This window comes from Tachyglossus aculeatus, chromosome 1 (genome assembly GCF_015852505.1).
Source record: "Tachyglossus aculeatus isolate mTacAcu1 chromosome 1, mTacAcu1.pri, whole genome shotgun sequence".
Lineage (NCBI taxonomy): Eukaryota > Metazoa > Chordata > Mammalia > Monotremata > Tachyglossidae > Tachyglossus > Tachyglossus aculeatus.
The window spans coordinates 104532360-104547479 of NC_052066.1; the positions used below are offsets into that span (position 1 = coordinate 104532360).

The window sequence follows — 15120 nt, forward strand, 5'->3', positions numbered from 1 at the left end:
GCGTTTCCGGAGGCCCCCGCTAGGGGGCGGCAGAGGCCGCGGAGGGAGCTGCGTTTCCGGCGGCCCCCGCTAGGGGGAGGCAGAGGCCGCGGAGGGAGCTGCGTTTCCGGCGGCCCCCGCTAGGAGGCGGCAGAGGGGGCGGCCTGGGTGGGGGGGCGGGGGCGGCCCGGGCGGAGGTAAGAGCCGGAGCCGGAGTCGGAGTCGGAGTCGGAGCCGGAGCCCGAGCCCGAGCCCGCACAGCCCAGCACGGCCCAGCCCGGCCCAGCCCGGCCCGGCCCCGCCATGAAGGCCGTAGTGCAGCGCGTCACCCGAGCCGGCGTCACAGGTCAGTGTCCGGCACTTACCTACGGACGCGGCCGAGCCCCGCCGAACCCGGCCGAGCCGATCCCATCCGATCCGATCCCATCCGCTGGGGCCCGATCCGCTCCGTGCGCCCGCCCCCGCTCGGGGCCTGCTCCTGCTCCCACACTCACTCACACTCACAGGCCCTCCCCTCACTCACTCGCTCACTCACTCACAGTCACTCGCTCACTCATTCACTCAGTCATTCACTCACTCACTCATTCATTCAGTCATTCACTCAAGTCACTCACTCGCTCACTCATTCACTCAGTCATTCACTCACTCACTCATAGTCACTCGCTCACATTCAGTCAGTCACTCATTCATTCAGTCATTCACTCAAGTCACTCGCTCACTCATTCACTCAGTCATTCACTCACTCATAGTCACTCACTCGCTCACATTCAGTCAGTCACTCATTCATTCAGTCATTCACTCTTAAGTCACTCGCTCACTCATTCACTCATTCACTCAGTCAGTCACTCAGTCATTCACTCACAGTCACTCACTCGCTCACTCACTCAGTCATTCACTCACTCACTCATTCATTCAGTCATTCACTCAAGTCACTCACTCGCTCACTCATTCACTCAGTCATTCACTCACTCACTCATAGTCACTCGCTCACATTCAGTCAGTCACTCATTCATTCAGTCATTCACTCAAGTCACTCGCTCACTCATTCACTCAGTCATTCACTCACTCATAGTCACTCACTCGCTCACATTCAGTCACTCATTCATTCAGTCATTCACTCTTAAGTCACTCACTCGCTCACTCATTCACTCATTCACTCAGTCACTCACTCAGTCATTCACTCACAGTCACTCACTCGCTCACTCATTCACTCAGTCAGTCATTCACGCAGTCATTCACTCACTCTTAGTCACTCACTCATTCACTCAGTCAGTCAATCACTCACTCAGTCGTTCACTCATTCATTCACTCACTCAGTCATTCACTCACTCGTAGTCACTCAGATATTCACTCACTCATTGTCGCTCAGTCAATCACTCAGTCACTCATTCACTCAGTCAATCACTCACTCAGTCACTCATTCACTCACTGTCAGTCACTCAGTCAATCACTCAGTCATTCACTCACTGTCAGTCACTCATTCACTCACTGTCACTCATTCACTCAATCACTCAGTCATTCACTGTCATTCACTCACTGTCACTTAGTCATTCACTCAGTCATTCACTCACAGTCACTCACTCACAGTCACATATTCACTCAATCATTCACTCACTGTTGCTCACTTGCTCACTCATTCACTCAGTCCCTCACAGTCCCTCACTCCTCACAGTCACACACTCAGTCATTCATTGGTATTTGTGGAGCGCTTACTGTGCGCAGAGCCCTGGGCTAAGCGCTCGGGACAGGGCCCCTCCCTGCCCACAGCGGGCCCTCAGGCTGGGACGGGGCGGGGGGGGGGGGGGGGGGGGGGGACAGACGTCCACCCAAGGCACCAGGCCTGACTCTCCCTAAGTAGCCTCCTGGCTGTAGACATGGATCCGCAAGGGCTGAGGGGTGAGGAGTGGAGAGTGGGGTGAGGAGGAGCTGAGGAAAAGGGGGCCTAGTTTGGGGGCGAGGTCGAGGAGGAGGAGGAGGAGGAGGAGGAGGAAGAAGAAGAGGAGAAGGAGGGGAGGCCCAGGCCCAGGCCAGAGCGGGGCTTGGGACACGTGTTGGGCGGCGGAGGCCGAAGGAAGCCTGGAAGGGACGCTTCCCTTCTCTGGGCCTCTCACGTACCTCATCTATCCATGGGCCTTTGGGACCTCCCTCTCCCTCAGTTACCTCATCTGCAAAATGGGCTTCCGGGACCTCCTCTCCCTCAGTTACCTCATCTGTAAAATGGGCTTCCGGGACCTCTTCTTCCTCAGTTGCTTCATCTGTAAATGGGCTTTCGGGACCTCCCTCTCCCTCAGTTACCTCCTCTGTAAAATGGGCTTCCGGGACCTCTCCTCCCTCAGTTGCTTCATCTGTAAATGGGCTTTCGGGACCTCCCTCTCCCTCAGTTACCTCATCTGTAAAATGGGCTTCCGGGACCTCTTCTTCCTCAGTTGCTTCATCTGTAAATGGGCCTTTGGACTTCCTCTCCATCAGTTTCTTCGCCTGTAAAATGGGATTTCAGGGCCTCCTCTCCCAGTTATCTCGTCAGTAAAATGGGTCTCTGGGACCTCTTCTCCCTCAGTTGCTTCGTCTGTAAATGGGCTTTCGGGACCTCCCTCTCCCTCAGTTACCTCCTCTGTAAAATGGGCTTCCGGGACCTCTTCTCCCTCAGTTGCTTCGTCTGTAAATGGGCTTTCGGGACCTCCCTCTCCCTCAGTTACCTCATCGGTAAAATGGGCTTTCGGGACCTCCCTCTCCCTCAGTTACCTCATCTGTAAAATGGGCTTTCGGGACCTCCCTCTCCCTCAGTTACCTCCTCTGTAAAATGGGCTTCCGGGACCTCTTCTCCCTCAGTTGCTTCGTCTGTAAATGGGCTTTCGGGACCTCCCTCTCCCTCAGTTACCTCATCGGTAAAATGGGCTTTCGGGACCTCCCTCTCCCTCAGTTACCTCATCTGTAAAATGGGCTTCCGGGACCTCTTCCCCCTCAGTTGCTTCATCTCTAAATGGGCCTTCGGACCTCCTCTCCATCAGTTTCTTCGCCTGTAAAATGGGCTTTCAGGGCCTCCTCTCCCAGTTATCTCATCAGTAAAATGGGTCTCTGGGACCTCTTCTCCCCTCAGTTCCTTCATCTGTAAATGGGCTTCCAGGGCCTCTTCTCCCTCAGTTACCTCATCTGTAAAATGGGCTTCCGGGGCCTCTTCTCCCTCAGTTTATTCACCTGTAAAATGGGCCTTCAGGGCCTCCTCTCCCGCAGTTACCTCATCAGTAAAATGGGGTTTCAGGACCTCTTCTCCCTCCGTTACCTCATCTGTAAAATGGGCTTCCGGGACCTCTTCTCCCTCAGTTGCTTCATCTGTAAAATGGGCTTCCGGGACCTCTTCTCCCTCAGTTTCTTCATCTGTAAAATGGGCTTCCGGGACCTCTTCTCCCTCAGTTTCTTCACCTGTAAAATGGGCCTTCAGGACCTCCTCTCCCGCAGTTACCTATCAGTAAAATGGGCTTTCAGGACCTCTTCTCCCTCCGTTACCTCATCTGTAAAATGGGCTTCTGGGACCTCTTCTCCCTCAGTTTCTTCACCTGTAAAATGGGCCTTCAGGACCTCCTCTCCCGCAGTTACCTATCAGTAAAATGGGCTTTCAGGACCTCTTCTCCCTCTGTTACCTCATCTGTAAGATGGGCTTCCGGGGCCTCTTCTCCCTCAGTTTCTTCACCTGTAAAATGGGCCTTCAGGACCTCCTCTCCCACAGTTACCTATCAGTAAAATGGGCTTTCAGGACCTCTTCTCCCTCCGTTACCTCATCTGTAAGATGGGCTTCCGGGACCTCTTCTCCCTCAGTTTCTTCACCTGTAAAATTGGGCTTCTGGGACCTCCTCTCCCTCAGTTTCTTCACCTGTAAAATGGGCCTTCAGGACCTCCTCTCCCTCAGTTTCTTCATCTTTAAAATGGGCTTTCAGTCACCGTACTCCCTTCCACCCCTCAGTCTGCAAAGGCCCATCAGGGACAGACTGTCCAACCCGGTTATAGTCCGTCTACCCCTGCACCGACTACACAGTGGGTCAGTCGGTCGTAGTTATTGAGTGCTTACTGTGTGCAGAGCACTGTGCTGAGCGCCTGGGAGACTACAACAATATCATAGACACATTCCCTGCCCACAGGGAGTTTACATTCTAGAGGGGCAGACAGACACTAATAGAAATCAATAAATGACGGATACGGACATAAGTGCAGCGTGGCTCAGTGGAAAGAGCCCGGGCTTTGGAGTCAGAGGTCATGGGTTCAAATCCCGGCTCCGCCGCTTGTCAGCTGTATGACCTTGGGCAAGCCACTTCACTTCTCGTTGCCTCAGTTACCTCATCTGTTAAATGGGGATTAAGATCAGGGCAACCTGATCACCTTGTATGTACACCCGCGTTTAGAACAGTGCTTGGCACATAGTAAGTGCTTAACATATACCTTTTGTGCCTGGCACATGGTAAGCGCTGAACAAATGCCATCATCATTATTATCATTATTAATAATAATAATAATAATGATGGCATTTATTAAGTTTATTCTTATAAGTGCTGTGGGGCTGGGAGAGGGAATGAATAAAGGGTGCAAATCAGGGCGATGCAGAAGGGAGTGGGGGAAAAGAAATAGAGGGCGAGCCAGGAAAGGCCTCTTGGAGGAGTTGGGCCTCCAATAAAGGTTTTGAAAATGGGGAGAGTCATTGTCTGTCGGAGATTCATCCATTCAATCGTATTTATTGAGCACTTACTGTCTGCAGAGCACTGTACTAAGCGCCTGGGAAGTCCAAGTTGGCAACATATAGAGACGGTCCCTACCCAACAGCGGGCTCACAGGCGAGAAGATGAAGAGGGAGGGCGTTCCGGAACGTATATGTTGCCAACCTGTACTTCCCAAGCGCTTAGTACAGTGCTCTGCACACAGTAAGCGCTCAATAAATACGATTGGATGAATTAATGAACGAGAGGTCAGCGGCGGGATAGACAGATTGATCGTCGTCTGCAAAATAGGGAAGCGGCGTAGCATGGGGAAGGGTCTCCTCCTCCTCTATATTGAGAAGCAGCGTGGCTCAGTGGAAAGAGCCCGGGCTTCGGAGTCAGAGGTCGTGGGTTCTAATCCCTATTCCGCCACTTCTCAGCTGTGTGACTCTGGGCAAGTCACTTCACTTCTCTGTGCCTCAGTTACCTCATCTGTAAAATGGGGGATTAGGACTGTGAGCCCCATCTGGGACAACCTAATTGCCTTGTATCTACCCCGGCGCTTAGAACAGTACTTGAGACATAGTAAGCGCTTAACAAATTCCAACATTACTGTTATTATTATTACATGGGGAAACTGAGGCCCAAGGAAAGAGGAGGGGGGCTCTCTCCGGATTCTTCCTTTCTCCTCCCACCTCGTAGTAAGCGCTGAACATAGCCATTATTATTATTATTATCATCACATAATTACCTTGTATCTACCTCAGCGCTTTGCACAGAGCTTGGCACTTAGTAAATGTTTTCACTGTACGTCCATCTCAACTTCCTTGCAACCAAGTGCCCTGCTCGTGTCCTCCCTCTGGCCTGGACCTCCCTCCCCCTTCGTATCCTGCTAACTTGGTGCTAACTTGGACTCCCCAAGCGCTTAGTACAGTGCTCTGCACACAGTAAGCGCTCGATAAATACGATTGAATGAATATGCAACGGTCCACCATTCTCCCTAACTTCAAAGCCTTTTTTAAAACAGATCTAACTCCTAATTTCCCTTACTTTATTCACCCTCTCATGTGTTACTCAACTATGCACTTGGGCCCATTCCCCCTTCCTTTGGGGTATTTGTTAAGCCCTAACTATGTGCCAGGCACTGTTCTAAGTGCTAGGGTTATTATTATTATTATTATTATTATTACAATATAATAATAATAATGGTATTTGTTAATCGCTATGTGCCACGCACTGTTCTAAGTGCTAGGGTTATTATTATTAATAATAATAATAATCATAATAATAATGGTATTTGTTAAGTGCTTATTATGTGCAAAGCACTATTCTAAGCGCTGGGGGGGATACAAGGTGATCAGGTTGTCCCACGTGGGGCTCACAGTCTTAATCCCCATTTTAAAGATGAGGGAACTGAGACCCAGAGAAGTGAAGTGACTTGCCCAGAGTCGCACAGCTGACAATTGGTGGGGCCGGGATTTGAACCCGTGACCTCTGACTCCAAAGCCCGGACTCTTTCCACTGAGCCACGCTGCTTGTCTATTATTATTATTATTATTATTATTATTATTATTATTGTTATTATTATTATTGTGTCGTCGAGTCATTTCCAATTCATAGCGACTCCACGGATATACTCTCTCCAGAACTTCCTGTTCTCTGCCATAATCCGCAACCTTTCTAACGGTTCTTCCGTTCTCATTATTATGCTCTCTGGCCACCTCATTCATTCATTCAATCGTATTTATTGAGCACCTACTGTGTGCAGAGCACTGTACTAAGCGCTTGGGAAGTACAAGTTGGCGACATATAGAGATGGTCCCTACCCAACAGTGGGCTCACAGTCTAGAAGGGGGAGACAGACTTAGAACAGTGCCTTGCACATAGTAAGCGCTTAATAAATACTATTATTATTATTATAATGATGACATTTATAAATACCATAATAATAATTATTATTATTAGGGCGGGGGGGGAGAGAAAGGATGGGGCTCAGTGTGGGAAGGCCTCCTGGAGGAGGTGAGCTCTCATTCAATCATTCATTCAATCGTATCTATTGAGCGCTTACTGTGTGCGGAGCACTGTACTAAGCGCTTGGGAAGTACAAGTTGGTGATATATAGAGACGATCCCTACCCAGCCACGGGCTCAGAGTCTAGAAGGGGGAGACAGACTTAGAACAGTGCCTTGCACATAGTAAGCGCTTAATAAATACTATTATTATTATTATAATGGTGGCATTTATAAATACCAAAATAATAATTATTATTAGGGCTGGGGGGAGAGGAAGGGGGGGGCTCAGTGTGGGAAGGCCTCCTGGAGGAGGTGAGCTCATTCAATCATTCATTCAATCGTATTTATTGAGCGCTTACTGTGTGCGGAGCACTGTACTAAGCGCTTGGGAAGTCCGAGTTGGCAACATATAGAGATGGTCCCTACCCCAACAGGGGGCTCACAGTCTAGAAGAGGGAGACAGACAACAAAACAAAACATAGGAACAAAATAAAATAAATCAAATAAATATGTACAAATAAAATAATTTTGCCCGGCAGGAGGGTAGGGGGGAGTTACTCAAATGAGGATAAACCTGAGATTCATTCATTCATTCAGTCGTATTTATTGAGCACTTACTGTGTGCAGAGCACTGGACTAAGCGCGTGGGAAGTCCAAGTCGGCAACATATAGAGACGGTCCCTACCCAGCATTCATTCAGTCGTATTTATTGAGCGCTTACTGTGTGCAGAGCACTGTACTAAACTGCTGGTCTGCCTCTTCTGCGTTTTCCCTGGACTTTTCCCAGCATTAGTGTTTTCTCCAGAGAATCAGTCCTCCTGATGATGTGTCCGAAATATGCTAACCTAAGTCGAGTCATTTGACCTGCCAAAGACCACCTTGGTTTAATTTGTTCTAAAATCCATAGCCAGGGTAGATACAGAGTAATCAGGTTGAACACTGTCCCTGTCAATCAATCAATCGTATTTATTGAGCGCTTACTGTGTGCAGAGCACTGTACTAAGCGCCTGGGAAGTACAAGTTGGCAACATATAGAGACAGTCCCTACCCAACAGTGGGCTCACAGTCTAAAAGGGGCCCCGAGTCTTAATCCCCATTTTACAGACGAGGGAACTGAGGTCTAGAGAAGTGAAGTGACTTGCCCAAGGTCACACAGCAGACGAGTGGCAGTGTTGGGATTAGAACCCGGGTCCTTCTGGCGGTTCACGAGGCTGTGCTTCTCTTTGGTACTTTGTTACTTACTTACTCCCCCCTCAGTCCCACAGCAGTTAGGTGGATATCCAGAGAAGCAGCGTGGCTCAGTGGAAAGAGCCCAGGCTTTGGAGTCGGAGGTCACGGGTTCAAATCCCGCTCCGCCAACTGTCAGCTGTGTGACTTTGGGCAAACCACTTAGCTTCTCTGGTCCTCAGTGACCTCATCTGTAAAGTGGGGATTAATAATAATAATGGCATTTATTAAGCGCTTACTATGTGTAAAGCACTGTTCTAAGTGCTGGGGAGATTACAAGATGATCAGGTTGTTCCATGGGGGGCTCACAGTGTTCATCCCCATTTTACAGATGAGGGAGCTGAGGCCCAGAGAAGTGAAGTGACTTGCCCAAAGTCACACAGCTGACAGTTGGCGGAGCCGGGATTTGAACCCAGGACCTCTGACTCCAAAGCCCGGGCTCTTTTCCACTGAGCCACGCTGCTTCTCTAAGATTAAGATTAAGACTGTGAGCCCCCCGTGGGACAACCTGATCACCTTGTAACCTCCCCAGGGCTTAGAACAGTGTTTGCCCCATAGTAAGCGCTTAATAAATGCCATCATCATTATTATTATTATCCTTATATTCTGCCATTTTCCCTATCTGTAATTTACAGTCTTCCTCTCTAGACTGTGAGCTCCTGAAGGCGGGGACTGCGTCGACCGACTCGATTGTACCGCGCTTTCCCAAGCTCTTAGTACAGTGCTGAGCACTCAGTACTCACTCAATCGCATTTATTGAGCGCTTACTGTGTGCAGAGCACTGTACTAAGCGCTTGGCAAGTCCAATTCGGAAACGGAGAGAGGCAATCCCTGACCACAACGGGCTCAAGGTCTAGAAGGGGGGAGACAGACATCAAAACATGTAAACAATCAATCAGTCGTATTTATTGAGCGCTTACTGTGTGCAGAGCCCTGGACTAAGCGCTTGGGAAGTCCAAGTTGGCAACATATAGAGACAGTCCCTACCCACAGTCTAAAAGGGGGAGACAGAGAACAAAACCAAACATACTAACAAAATAAAATAAATAGAATAGATATGGACAAGTAAAATAAACAGAGTAATGAATATGTACAAACATATATACATATATACAGGTGCTGTGGGGAAGGGAAGGAGGTTAAGATGGGGGGATCGACAGTAGTTAGGACGACAACAACAACAATAATAATAATAATAATAGTGGTAGTATTGGTTAAGTGCTTGCTATTTTTTAATGGTATTTATTTAGCACTTTCTGTTGTCAAGTACTGTTCTAAGCTCTGGGGCTGAGCTTTCCTCTTCTCCAAATCCCCTCTGCAACCCCCTGACTTGCTCCCTTTATTTATCTCCCCCTCCCAGCCCCATGGTACTTGTGTACGTCGCTGTAATTTATTCATCTCTATATGCTGCCAACTTGTACTTCCCAAGCGCTTAGTACAGTGCTCTGCACACAGTAAGCGCTCAATAAATACGATTGAATGAATGAATATTTGTTTAGTCATATTGTCTATCTCCCCCTCTAAACTGTCAGCTCGTTGTGGGCGGGGATTGTGTCCGTTTTTTGCCGTATTGCCCTCCCAAGTGCTTAGCACAGTGCTGTGCACACAGTAAGTGCTCAATAAGGCAGCAGCTTTATTGGAGAAGCAGCGTGGCTCAGTGGAAAGGGCCCGGGCTTGGGAGTCAGAGGTCATGGGTTCAAATCCCGGCTCTGCCCGTTGTCGGCTGTGTGACTTTGGGCAAATCACTTGGCTTCTCTGGGCTTCAGTCCCCTCATCCGTCAAATGGGGATGAAGACTGCGAGCCCCCCGGGGGACAACCTGATCACCTTGTAACCTCCCCAGCGCTTAGAACGGTGCCTTGCACATAGTAAGCGCTTAATAAATGCCACCGTTATTATTATTATTCATAAATACGATCGAATGAATACAAGCCAATCAGGTGGGGCACGGTCCCTGTGCCACATGGAGCTCACGGTCCACGAAGGAGGGGGAATAGGAATGTAGTCCCCATTTTACAGGTGAGGGAACTGAGGCCCGGAGAAGTGAAGTGACTTGCCCCAGGTCACTCAGCAAGCATTTGGTAGAGCCGGGATTAGAACCCAAGTCCTCTGACTCCCACTCCGCTTCTCCTGTGTTCTCAGCACTGTTTCCTCCAGACCGTAAACTTGGCGTGGGCTGGGAATGTGGCTGTTACATTGTACTTTCCCAAGCGCTTAGTACAGTGCTCTAAACACAGTAAGCGCTCAATAGATGCGACTGATTCATTGATCGTTCTAAGTGCTGGGGTAGATTCAGGATAAGCAGATCAGGTAATCAATCAATCAATCGTATTTATTGAGCGCTTACTATGTGCAGAGCACTGTACTAAGCGCTTGGGAAGTACAAATTGGCAACGTATAGAGACAGTCCCTACCCAACATGGGGCTCACAGTCTAAAAGGGGGAGACAGAGAAAAAAAAAAACCAAACATACTAACAAAATAAAATAAATAGAATAGATATGTACAAGTAAAATAAATAAATAGAGTAATAAATCTGTACAAACATATATACATATATACAGGTGCTGTGGGGAAGGGAAGGAGGTAAGATGGGGAGGATGGAGAGGGGGATGAGGGGGAGAGGAAGGAAGGTAAGTAAAGAAGCTGTGTGGCTCAGTGGAAAAGAGCCTGGGCTTTGGAGTCAGAGGTCATGGGTTCAAATCCTGGCTCCACCAATTAGCAGCTGTGTGACTTGGAGCAAGTCATTTCACTTCTCTGGGCCTCAGTTACCTCATCTGTAAAATGGGGAGTAAGACTGTGAGCCCCCCGTGGGACAACCTGATCACCTTGTAACCTCCCCAGCGCTTAGAAGAGTGCTTTGCACATAGTAAGCGCTTAATAAATGCCATCATTATTATTATTATAGGTACTGTCCATCTGTCCCACATGGCGCTCCCAGGCAATCAATTGATCATATTTATTTAGCTCGCTCTCCCCATTATTTATCCTCAGTCCTCTCCCACTCCAACCTAGGTTGCCCACTTCATTTATTCATTCAATCATTTAATCGGTGGAAGTGTTTATTGTGTGCAGAGCACTGTTCTAAGCGCTTGGGAGAGTACAATAAATAATAATAATAATGATAATAATGGCATTTATTAAGCGCTTACTATGTGCAAAGCACTGTTCTAAGCGCTGGGGAGGTTACAAGGTGATCAGGTTGTCCCACAGGGGGCTCCCAGTCTTAATTCCCGTTTTACAGATGAGGTCACTGAGGCACAGAGAAGTGAAGTGACCCGCCCAAAGTCACACAGCTGACAATCGGCAGAGTCGGGATTTGAACCTGCGACCTCTGACTCCAAAGCCCGGGCTCTTCCCACTGAGCCACGCTGCTTCTCTTTGTGACAGTGTCACAAAGCTGTCAGACATGTTTCCTGCCCACGGGCTTACAGTCTGGAATGGGAGACAGCCATTAATATACATAAATAAACTGCGGATATAATAATAATAATGTTGGTATTTGTTAAGCGTTCACTACGTGCCAAGCACTGTTCTAAACACTGGGGGGGGGGGGGGATACAAGGCAATCAAGGTTGTCCCACGTGGGGCTCTCAGTCTTAATTCCCACTTTACGGATGAGGGAACTGAGGCACAGCGATATGGACATAAGCGCTGTAGGAGGAGTAAATAAAGGGTACAAATCCAAATGTCAGGGCGATGCAGGAGTGGGAGAAGAGGAAATGAGGCCTAAATCCCATCTGAGGGAAGGTGGGAATGGCAGTCGCTGGGTGAGATGGACAGTGTTGTTCATTCAGTTAATCAGTGGTATGAATTGAGTGTCTTCTATGTTCAGGACACTGTGCTAGGTGCTCTCCGAATCAGGAAATGGTATTCTCTGGTAACTGGTATTTTCTGGAAAAATGGTAAGCAGATTGCCTCCCCTAGACGGAGGGACGCCCCTGCCCAACGACCACTATTCCGGTCCCGGGGCTGGCGTCAATCAATCAATCAATCGTATTTGTGAGCCCACTGTTGGGTAGGGACTGTCTCTATATGTTGCCAATTTGTACTTCCCAAGTGCTTAGTACAGCGCTCTGCACATAGTAAGGGCTCAATAAATACGATTGATGATTTATTGAGCGCTCACTGTGTGCACAGCGCTGTACTAAGCGCTTGGGAAGTCCAAGTTGGCAACATAGAGAGACGGTCCCGACCCAACGGCGGGCTCACAGTCTAAAAGGGGGAGACAGAGAACAAAACCAAACATACTAACAAAATACAATGAATAGAATGGATATGTACAAGTAAAATGAGAGCCCCTAAAACCCAGCCGGGGCTCCCAGAGGGCTTGTTGTCATTTCCAGCTGGCTCCAGACCGCGGTTTGGTGGGGTGGGAGTTGAGGAGGGGCTGCTGAGACCAGACCCCCTCCCGCCCCCCGACTCTGGACCCGGATCCCTCTGCTCCTTTCCCTGGACTCAGAGCAGCAAGGAGCTGGAGCTGGATTTATTTATTTATTTATTTATTTATTTATTTACTTATTTATTTATTTATTTTTCATTTATTCATTATTCATTTATTATTTATTTATTTATATTTACTTATTTATATTTTATTTATTTATTTATTCATTATTTATTTGTGTATTTATGTGTGCATGCATGTATGCATTTATTTATTTATTCATTTATTTTTTGTTTATTTATCTATTTATTCATTTACTTATTTATTTACCTATTTATTTATCATCTATTTGTTTGATTAATTAATTAATTAATTGTTTTATTTGTTAATTCATTTATTAATTCATTTATTTGTTTGTTATTTATTTATTTATTTATTTATTTACTTATTTACTTATTCATTTATGTATTTATGTATGTATGCATTCATGTATGTATGTATGTATTTATTTATTATTTTTTGTTTATTTATCCATTTATTCATTCACTTATTTATCTATTTATTCATTATCTATTTGTTTAATTAATTAATTAATTGTTTTATCTATTAATTCATTTATTAATTCATTTATTTGTTTGTTTATTATTCATTCATTCATTTACTCATTTACTTATTTATTTATTTACCATTTATTCATTATTAATTTATTTACTCATTCATTCATTCATTTATTTTACTTGTACATATCTATTCTGTTGATTTTATTTTGTTAATATGTTTGGTTTTGTTCTCGGTCTTCCCCCCCCAGACCGTGAGCCCACCGTTGGGTAGGGACCGTCTCTACATGTTGCCAACTTGGACTTCCCAAGCGCTTAGTCCAGTGCTCCGCACACAGTAAGCGCCCAATAAATACGACTGATTGATGGATTGCACGCTGTCGGAGGGGGGCAGCCCCCGGGGATTCGGAAGTGGCGGGAGGAGATCTCCCCCGACCTCGGCTCGAACCTGACCAACACGCTCCGGCCTCTTCCTCACCGGAGGAGACGGGAGGAGCTGAATCTGTGAAGTAGGTCACCCCCATCCGTTCATTCAGTCGTATTTATTGAGCGCTTCCTGTGTGCAGAGCAGTGTACTAAGCGCTTGGGAAGTACAAGATGGCAACATATAGAGACGGTCCCTACCCAACAGTGGGCTCACAGTCTAAAAGACATCCCCCCCCCGCCACGTTTGTCACCCCCCAGCCCCAGGGCGGGCAGGGTCAGGCTTCCCACCCTAGACTGGTGATTTCCACACTGCCACCTCCGCCACCGTTCTCCTTCCTCACGGGCCCCACCTCCGCCTGCATGTGTCGTCCACCTCCCCCCGGCCTTCCTCCTCCGTGTGGACTTCTGCCTCCGTACGGCGAGCCGTCACAGCGTGGCCATCCATCTCAGTGTGGGCTTCGGCCTCCGTGTGGCCTTCCTCCTCTCCGCGCGGCCGTCGGCCTCCTCCTCCCACGTGCCCTCGAGTCTGGCCAGGCGCGGTCTTCCGGTCGGGGAGCAGGACAAAGCCGTCACCAAAACCTGCCGGTCTCAGCTCTGCAACATTGCCAAGATCCGCCCTTTCCTCTCCATCCCAACCGCTACCCTGCTCGTTCAAGCTCTTATCCTGTCCCATCTGGATTACTGCATCGGCCTTCTCTCTGATCTCCCATCCTCGTGTCTCTCTCCACTTCAATCCATACTTCATGCTGCTGCCCGGATTGTCTTTGTCCAGAAATGCTCTGGGCATGTTACTCCCCTCCTCAAAAACCTCCAGTGGCTACCGATCAATCTGCGCATCAGGCAGAAACTCCTCCCCCTGGGCTTCAAGGCTGTCCATCCCCTCGCCCCCTCCTACCTCACCTCCCTTCCCTCCTTCTCCAGCCCAGCCCGCACCCTCCGCTCCTCGGCCGCTAATCTCCTCACCGTACCTCGTTCTCGCCTGTCCCGCCATCGACTCCCGGCCCACGTCATCCCCCGGGCCCGGAATGCCCTCCCTCTGCCCCTCCGCCAAGCTAGCTCTCTTCCTCCCTTCAAGGCCCTGCTGAGAGCTCACCTCCTCCAGGAGGCCTTCCCAGACTGAGCCCCTTCCTTCCTCTCCCCCTCGCCCCTCTCCATCCCCCCATCTTACCTCCTTCCCTTCCCCACAGCACCTGTATATATGTATATATGGTTGTACATATTTATTACTCTATTTATTTATTTATTTATTTTACTTGTACATTTCTATCCTATTTATTTTATTTTGTTGGTATGTTTGGTTCTGTTCTCTGTCTCCCCCTTTTAGACTGTGAGCCCACTGTTGGGTAGGGACTGTCTCTATGTGTTGCCAATTTGTACTTTCCAAGCGCTTAGTACAGTGCTCAGCACATAGTAAGCGCTCAATAAGTACGATTGATTGATTGATTGATTGATAGGATGAGACGTTGAACCGGCGCTGTACGGAGTGGTTGGGAGAATCCAATACAACAGAATTAGCAGACACATTCTCTGCCCGCAGCGGGATGGCAGGGTGGGCGGCCAGCGCAAGGGCCCAGTCCACACCAGAGAAGACCTACAGGCCCGGGGCCAGGCACTCGGCCACCAGTGCGCTGTGGAAGGCGTCCGAGGGTTGGCCCGGGCCCGGGATTCCTTGCTGCCAGTTCACTGGGCCCTCCTGGCCCTAAGTCGGTGACACCTTTCATTCATTCATTCATTCGATCGTATTTATTGAGCGCTTACTGTGTGCAGAGCACTGGACTAAGCGCTTGGGAAGTCCAAGTTGGCAACATATAGAGACGGTCCCTACCCAACAGTGGGCTCACAGTCTCTAAGGGGG

The 15120-nt window shown here is 48.5% G+C and overlaps 1 protein-coding gene across 1 annotated transcript in view; it reads left to right on the plus strand.

The window, feature by feature from the left end:
* Positions 1-246: 246 nt before the first annotated feature.
* The window catches only part of DTD1 (D-aminoacyl-tRNA deacylase 1), a 165616-nt gene continuing 150742 nt past the window's right edge, over positions 247-15120 (plus strand). The window contains exon 1 of the mRNA XM_038747070.1: positions 247-325. Within this exon, the coding sequence (XP_038602998.1) occupies positions 283-325 (43 nt within the window). The 5' untranslated portion in view covers positions 247-282. The remainder of the gene's footprint in view (positions 326-15120) is intronic.